Below are 8,958 nucleotides of genomic sequence, written 5' to 3' on the forward strand. Positions count from 1 at the left end.
AGCCCAAAAATGAAAGTCCCGCCGCGCTGCCTCGCCAGAATTGACATGAAAATTGCTGCCAATCAGATCAGCCAGAAACGTCACCGCCCCCAAGTCACAAACACACCTCCCTAGCAATGCACGATAACCAAGCGAGCGTGCAGGATCACTGCTTAGTTATGGCAGGCGTGCACTTTTAAAATGCAGGGTCGCTGGTTAGAATGTAAAAAGGTTGTTAGGTTCGCTCACTCAGTTCCTGAATACACCCACTCAGTTGTCTTTGCGCTTGTTCAATTTATGGGAGCGATGAAACACCATCGGCTTGGACCTTCTCATTAATTCACTCTGCAAGACACGCAAGACTCAATGCATAGTAATGGGGCATGTGTGTCGCGTCATATGTCACATGACGGCTGACCCAGTAATACATATCTATGGCGACTGCTTTTATGCTACTGAGCAGCATCCTGCACCTACAGCAGTGTGATTTTACGAGGAAGAGGGCAGTTCTGCTACAGTCTAAATGTACTATTTACCCTGTTTTAATCTCTTACCTTTTCAACTAATGTAGTACTTTAAAAGTTTTAAGTAAAAAATGTGAAAAAGAGAGAATCAAGCTCTTCAAGGTTTTGTGGGTGGCTCTCAAAAGAGCCGTTGTAGGTTAGTCCTTGGAGGACAGAAAACACGATTGTGGAGCTGCCATGGGTCTGCTCCCTCTGCAGGAAAGTGGATCATGAAGGAGTTTCTCAGCTGGAGAGCCTCTCTGTTGGCAGCAACCTATTTTATCCTGTGCAGCGGCTCCTCTTCAGTTGCCACAGCCTCATTACTGCAGGTTCCTGTGGCGCTGAGGACCTGATGAAGCTGTGCAGAACACGAGAACTTCACATTCTGCTCTGGATTCTAGGTCAGACGGCAATACGGACTAGACTGTGCAGAGAGCATCCAGAAGGCATTTTTTCCACAAACAGCCGGGCTGGTGATAGGTCGTAGTTCAAGATGCACCTCTATCGGGAAAGGAGGCGTCCAGGGAATGACTGCATTGGGTTTCTCTGCAGTGGGAAGGCCTCATCTGCCACAAAGACACAGAGAAAAGTTCATTTGCTTTGGGGGGCCATCAGGACAACATGCTTGCTGTCCACTACCCCACTGTCCACTGCCCCACTGTCCACTGCCCCAGAGCTCTTCAAAGCCACCAGACAAGAACTAACTAGTCTGGCTCCAGGGTGGGGACCTGGTAACTCTTATTGGGGGGAGTAAGTGGATCTATTAATGGACAGGTTTTTGTCTGAATCGCCCTTAGTCTGGCCCGTTTCCCAGGACCAGTTTGAGGTGGAACACCATCCAGCTACCGGCTCCAGGGATCATTCGGGCACGCAAACCCCTCCACCACGATAAGGTGGCGATTTAGGGAGGGGATATTTATCAGTCACTAGCCAATCACTAACAACTACTGTGGGGAAACCGGAGGACTCGGAGAAAACCCACAGGACTGCCAGGCTTTAATTTGGTTCATTATCTGTATAGTTTGGTGACTGATATTTATTTATTTATTTATTTATTTATTTATTTATTTATTTATTTATTTATTTATTTACTTATTATTTATTTATTTATTTATTCCTCGATTTATTTATTATTTATCTATTTATTTATTTATTTATTCATTCATTTATTTATTTATTGTTTATTTCTTTGTTTATTGTTATTTTAATATAAATATTATTATTCATGTATTATTATTATTTTATTGTTAATGTATTATTATTATTATTTTCATTTTTAATAATGTATTATTATTATTTTTATTATTCATGGTTTATTATTTTTAGTTTTTATTATTTTATTGTTATTCATGTATTTTATTCTTTTTTTTTAATTATTATTTTTGTTATCATGGCCCACAGTCACTGACTTCAAGGACCATATGGCTTTAACAGCCTGTAAAAATCTAATTCACAAAAAAAGTCTTTTTTAGAACCTAGGGAAAGCCGGAGCACCCGGAGAGAACCCCATGCACAAAGGACACAAAAACAATTTATTCACATAGAGATTTGTGCAGGAAAAAAAAAAACACTTCCAAACAACTAACTATCCATCCATTCATCCATCTTCTCCCGCTCATATGGGACGGGGTCGCGGGGGCAGCAGTGCAGTGGGGCGCATAAATATGGTCTAGGACCTCCACTGATCAGGAGTTGAGCCACAACCGCTTTAGGTTGGAATTCTCAGCACGTGAGATATTCCCACTCACACACACATACACACTATATTTATTAAAAAAAAAATTTTCTTTACTTTATGTCAAATTTACATTAAGCTCACACCCTGAACTGGAATTTATTTACGTCTTTTTCAATCAGTTCACGCCACACAATAGGCTATTAGCAGTCAGCAGTTAGAATTTTAATCAAAAAAATAATTTATAGACAACATTTTTTTGTATTTTTTTTTAAATCAGGACGGCCTAAATTATAATTATAATAATAATGGACTATATTAATTTGCACTTTTCCAGACGCTGAAAGTGCTTACAATGTGTCCATTATTCATTCACTCTTGGTGATGGTATCTACTGATGGGGCCACAGCTTTCCTGGGGCAGACTGACAGAGGTGTGGCTGCCAATTCGCGCCAACGGCCCCCCCTGACCATCACCGGGACATTCATACACACACACAACAGCGGTTCCACACTGGAGGCAGGGAGGGTGAAGTGTCTTGCCCAAGGTTACTAGGGCGGATGACTGGGGTAGCAGGGATCAAGCCGCCGTCCCTGAGCCTGAGCCACTGCCACCCCATAATTAGCCTTCTTGAATGTCCTAGACCCTCCGGGTTCCTGGAACCCTCTTTGGTACGGCACCCTGATGGTTTCTGGGTGCAGCTCTTTGTTGGTGGAACCTGCTGGTGTTTTCTGTCATGGCAGGAAGTTCCTCCAACACAGGAACGGCAGCTCTGGCTGGAGCTCTTGGGGGCCTCAAAACAGCGTTGGGTGGTTGTTCTGCGTACTTTGAGGCTTTGTCTATCCTAGCTAAGTGTTCAGCCTTCTGCCTGAAGTCCTTATATTCCTGAGACAGCATCATGATCGCTTGCTTGAGGCTGTTGACTTCTCTCTCCAGAGCCTTTTTTTCATCTTTCAGAGAGGAGAACTGGAGAGTCATTTCAGAGTCTTTCTCAACTTTTTTCTGGATCTCCAAAAGCACTTCTTGTAGAACAGCATTTTGTTCTTGCTGAGCCTGGAGGCGATCAGTTTCCTCTTTGCACTTGTGTTCCAGAAGGTCAGCAGAAAAGCCATTGTCTCCACGGAAGCCTGCCTTTTCTTTGTAGAGCGCCACTCTTTGGGCCGTTAGCTTGGAGGTGAGCGCTTTCTTTTCGTCGATGGCGGTTCTCTGATTGGCTTTTATTGCAGCCAATTTGTCTTTTCCTTCAGCCAGGTTTTTCAGTTTCTCCTGAATTTCTTCCATTTCTTTGATGATATTTTGTTTTTCCTTTTCCCATTTCAGAGCCTCAGATTTTGCTTTGAAATGTTGTTTTTCCAATTGGAAGACTTGTCCTTGCTCTTTTTTAAGGTTCTCCTGGAGGTCTTTGACTTCTTTAGAAATGTTTTCCTTTTGTTTTTCCAGATGAAGGGAATGTGTTTTTGCTTGGAAATACTCTTGTTTTCTTTTGGAGACTTGTTCCTGCTCCTTTTTAAGGTGGTCCCGTTTTTCCATGAGTTCAGAATTGGCTTGTTTCAGTCCCTGGAGGTCAGTGGTGACCTCGTGGAAGTGCTGAATCCATGGTTTAGCCTCCTCACACTGCAGAGTAAGCTGAAGGATTTCAGAGTCCAGGATGGAGTTCTGCTCCTCCAGAAACTTGGTTTGGTCCAGGATGGAGGCATAATGTTGTTTCAGTGCTGCCTCCTCCTCATGATGTCTCTGGAGGTCTTTCAGCTGGTTCTGAAGATCAAGGTTTTTCTCCTGCAGTGTTTGGAGGTGGTCTCTAGTCTCTTTCAGCAGCTTTTCTTGAGGTTCTAGAGCCACGATGGTGGTTTGGACCCTTTGAACCTCTTTCTGCAGCTCTTGGTTTTCCTGACTTAGAGCTTTGGCTGTGAGCTTGGTTTTCTTTAACTCACTGGACAACTCTTCAGGATCCCAGACTCTCATCTGGAGCTCCTGAAGATTTGCCTTGAGGTTGGCGTTGCTCTCAGTCAGGAGATGAATTTTTTGCTGCTGTTTCTTGCAACGGTCCTCCAGGGGTTTTTGGGCCTGGATTTTCTTGGTGACACGTTGCAAGTCTTTTTCCAGCTGCTTGGCAAGTTTGGAGGCTGATTTCTTTGCCTGGGAAAGTCCAGCGTAGGCTCCTCTGAGGCTTTTCTTGCCTTCCAGCTCAGCGGCGAGGGTTTGCAGCTGGCTGGTCATTGAAGTGATTTCCTGGACTTGAGTTTCTAGATCAGAGAGATTCTGTTTGAGGGAGCTCTCCTCAACCCCAGAGTCTCTGAGACGGCGTAAGAACATTTTCAGTGATTTTCTTTAGAGTTATGAAAATATTGAAAATGTCCTTGTCAAAAGTAAAATAGATGCAGTTTTTTGTGATATGAGAAAAAAAACTGCGTGTTCCTCAGTGGAAGTGGAAGACGCTTGACGGGAATGCAAGGCTTCTAGTAGCTGGGGAACAGAACGTGTGCTCACTGGTAAAACCAAACGGGCAATGAGAAAGAATGCTTTCTGGGGTCTATTTAAGGACTAAAGATGATGATGCGTACATGTCTGATGTCATGTAACTGTCTCTAAGCATGTGACATGTCTGATGTCACAGTGATGTCATTTTTTGTCAAACCGCCACAAGCCCCCACCTCCCCACAGGCTCCATGCATGTGACATGTCTGATGTCACACTGATGTCATTTTTTGGCAAACCGCCACAAGCCCCCACCCCCCACAGCCTCCAAGCATGTGACATGTCTGATGTCACAATGATGTCATTTTTTGGCAAACCCTCACAAGACCCCCCCCCCCCCCCCCCCCCCCCCACAGGCTCTAAGCATGTGACATGTTTGATGTTTGAATTTCTGAATGCTGCTTTGAGGCGTCCTCTACAGGATCCAGCCAGAGCTGCTGCAGATCACTTTCTTGCTCCAAAACCAAATCAGTTTGTGTTGGAGGAAACTTCTAACGTAAGAGAAAAGGCCAGCAGGTTCCACCAACACAGAGCTACACTAGAAAACCATCAGGGGGCCGTACCAAGGAGGGTTCCTGGAACCGGCAGGTTAAGGGCCTTCCAAAAGGCTCATTTAGGCAACAGGCTGCCTAACAGACAGCCATTTTTAAAAACAAACATTTAAATATATATATTTATATATATAGGGCTGCACGGTGGCGCAGTGGTTAGCACTCTTGCCTCACAGCAAGAAGGCCCCCGGTTCAAGTCCCGGCTGGGGGACATGAAAAACACAACATCAATGGGGGACCTTTCTGTGTGGAGTTTGCATGTGCTCCCCGTGCATGCGTGGGTTCTCTCTGGGATCTCCGGCTTCCTCCCACCGTCCAAAAACATGTTTCATAGGTTGATTGGCAACTCTAAATTGTCCATAGGTGTGAGTGTGAGAGTGAATGGATGTGTGATTGAGGATATTCTACCCTGCGACAGACTAGCGACCAGTCCAGGGCATCCCTTGCCTACGCCCAAGTGGCCGGGATAGGCTCCGTCAACCCCGTGACCCCGAAAGGGAATAAAACGGTAAAGAAGATGAACATTTAAATATATTTGTTTAAAGAACCCCCAACTCAGGAATCACTGAGATTATCTGTGTCCAATGAGTCCCAGTGTCTTTGTGGCTGAAAAAGGACTTCATGCAATCATTCCCTGGGCGCCTCCTTCCCAGAGAGAGGTGCATCTTTAACTACAACCTCTCCCCAGCCGGGCTGGTTTTGAAGAATGCCTCTTGGATGCTTTCTGTGCAGAGGTGTCAGTATCAAGGCCTGGATGAAGTCCACCCAGAGGTTGTGGAGCAGAATGTGAGGGAAGCATGTGCTCCTCACAGCTTCATCAGGTCCTCAGCACCACAGGAACCTGCAGGGAGTGAGGCTGTGGTAACTGAAGAGGAGCCGCTGCACGGCCTCAAATCGTTGCTGCCAACAACTCTTCCAGAGAGGCTCTCTGGCTGGGAGACTCCTTCATGATCCACTTTCCTGCAGAGGGAGCAGATCCATGGCAGAATCATGTTTCTGTCCTCCAAGGACCGACCCACAACGGCTCTTTTCAGAGCCACACACAAAACCTTGAAGATCTTGGTTTTCTCTTTTCACTGTTTATAGTCCTAACTTTTATAGTAATATCCTAGTGTAGTAGTTGATAGTTCAAAAAGATTAAAACATGCAATATGCAATAAATCAATTGTTATCTATACTGTTTTTTTCCCAAAAATTTGTTCTTTTCAAACTTTTTTTTTTTGTGTGATTTCGCAATTTGACAGAGATAATCTGCAGATTCTTTCATCAGATTGAAAAACGTAGATTCTCTTCACGTGTGGAAATGTGGAGAAGAGTTTCCTCAAAGATCCTCAGATGAATCTTTATTTACAAGCCTTAACCAACTACAGGAGCCAGAGTTCAACCCCTCCCACTGCAGCAGATCAGCAGAAGAAGAATTGAACAGATTCTTTGTCCGCTATGAAACCTCCCTTTGATTACTGTTACCACACCCCTACAGCTGGTGGTAGGAGGGCGCCTGTGTTTGGCAGCGGAGCCACCACCAGTGTGTGAATGTGTGTGTGACTGTAAAAGCGCTTTGTCCTTGTAGGTAGAAAAGCGCTATACAAGTATACGCCATTTAACATTTACAGCACCAACACCAATGCTTTACTCATCCTCCAGGATCATGAGGTGACAGGAAGCCTGAGAGATACGAAACCAGTGAAGCTGCAGGACCAGACGGCATCCCGGGCCGGACTTTTGATGTTATCAACAGTCACTAAACCGTTTAACCTCTCTTTGTCCATTGCCTGTGTTCCAAACTTTGTCTTTGAATTGTAACTAGACACTGATGTGCAGCAGAAGATAAGAAAATAAGCTTTAAGCTTATTCCAATCATAAACCACTCTGACAGTAGATTAAAACTTTTACCATCATTTTGCTGTCATCTGACCTGTTAGAAATCTGAACAAAAATCACTAAACTTAGTGAACTAGAACAAATTAACCAAAATAGACTCATTATTTAATTAAAAATATTAATTATTCTCTACAAAGCCAAAAAAGCAGCAATAGGAGAATCCTATGAGGACCAGAGCTTTTTCTGATAGAGAGAATCTAAAACTTTTTGTGCATGAAATCCACCATTTCTAGTCCTGCAGGTTGTTGCCAGATTTGATTTCCTTCTGTTGTTCACCTTTTGCCACTTCCCATCAGGGGTCACCACAGTGAATAAGCTTTCACTGATTCACACAGGTGGTTTGGCAGAGAGTTTGTAAGGTAGATGCTCCTTCTGATGCAACCCTGTATTATCAAGGTACAGGGAGACCCAGATAGGCAGTGGGACGGGTGGATTTGAGCTTTTTTAGCTTTTTAGCAGGTTTGCCTCCTCTGGGAAGCAAACCAAGGTTTCTTGTCCAGCAGTCCTACACCCAGCCAGCAGAGCTGTAATGTGTAAAGTTTGCCTTCAGTTTGTGTAACTTGTTGCTTGTAGTGACTTCTTTTGGTCACTAGGGGGTGCAGCTGCTTTGTTTTTTGTCTGATGTTCATATTTGTGTGGAATATTTTGGAATTTAAAGGAAAGGGTGTTTATACGTTTGTATGAGGACAATTTCCACTTTTTACATGACTTTTAAAAGTTCATGTTGTTTGTGATTTCTGTGACTCACTATGATTTAAAATGACTTTAAAGCCACTTTATAAAAAGTTTGACACTAAAACACTCAAAAGTTCCATCCATCCATCCGTCCATCCATTCTGCAGTTCTTAGTTCTCCGGACTTAGATGGCCACCCGAATTTAGAAACTTATGTGCAAATAGTCACTTTCTCAATCAAAATATACATCGATGACCCAAACTAACATGCTAGCAGCCACTTAAGCACCTCTACACTCATGGGGCCTGTTTCAGAAAGGAGGTTAAGTGTAAACTCTGAGTGTGTTAACCCTGAAATCAGGGAAACCCTGGGTTTTCTGTTTCAGAATGGGAGGTTTGTTAAACCAGAGTAAACAGAGTAAGTCAAACCTGTTTCTGAAAGAGAGGTAACTTATACTCGGAGTCAGTGTCCATGGTTACTTACTCTGTGAACCTAACCTGGTCGGGAGCAGGTTTTATTGTCTAAACTCAAGGTTTCTGCCGGTCCCCTCCCCTTTTTAAAGACGAAGCGGTATTTCTCGCTTTAACCTTCATTGCCCATATTTCCGTCACACAGAGACGGTCTAAGTGACAAGAATGGCTTGTCCTTTGTTGGAGGACTCAATAGACGAGGAGGCTGCATTAATTCGTAGAGAATTACATTTACGTCGTGCGAGGATTTTGAGACCTAGACTCGATTTTTTGTCATTTCCCCATATGTTTTTGCTTGAGCGTTACCGTTTTTCGTTGCAGTCATATATATATATGACATATATATAACATATATACAATGAAAATAACATTAGATATGTATTGCTATGTAGATGTTTCACATGTCAAATATTGTCAACAAAGCCTACATCCATGACATGCTCAAATTTGACCTGATTGAATTATGTTTTTATACTTCATTTTTAGCTGCTGCCATGTTCTTTTAATTCCTGCAGGATTGCATCTACATGAAAATGAAATCAGGGACATTGAATTAGATTAATGTAACAATTACTTTTTGGAAACACAATTTGCTAGTACTGCTTACTTTCTCAATCCCATATGAACCTATACCACTTGATCAATACAAGGGTAGACAAAAGTTCACTTTTAGAAACACAATCGCATGTATTCATATTAAACTGACAAACGTTTGCAAGAGGGGAAGGTTAACAAAAAAGTCCTCTAAA

General features: G+C 43.2%; 1 protein-coding gene across 1 annotated transcript; it reads right to left on the reverse strand.

Moving 5' to 3' along the window:
- Window positions 1–1,860: 1,860 nt before the first annotated feature.
- LOC144981518 (uncharacterized) lies at window positions 1,861–4,659 on the reverse strand. The gene has a single exon (XM_078929616.1). The coding sequence runs from the start codon at window positions 4,468–4,470 to the stop codon at window positions 2,797–2,799; it is 1,674 nt and encodes a 557-aa protein (XP_078785742.1). The 5' UTR covers window positions 4,471–4,659; the 3' UTR covers window positions 1,861–2,796.
- Between the last annotated feature and the right edge of the window lie 4,299 nt (window positions 4,660–8,958).

This window comes from Oryzias latipes, chromosome 13 (assembly GCF_053564925.1).
Source record: "Oryzias latipes strain Hd-rR chromosome 13, Olatipes_Hd-rR_3.1".
Lineage (NCBI taxonomy): Eukaryota > Metazoa > Chordata > Actinopteri > Beloniformes > Adrianichthyidae > Oryzias > Oryzias latipes.

What these genes read in the sequence shown, in the direction of transcription:
- LOC144981518 (XM_078929616.1), bottom strand. Translation starts at nt 4,470, where the DNA reads ATGTTCTTACGCCGTCTCAGAGACTCTGGGGTTGAGGAGAGCTCCCTC.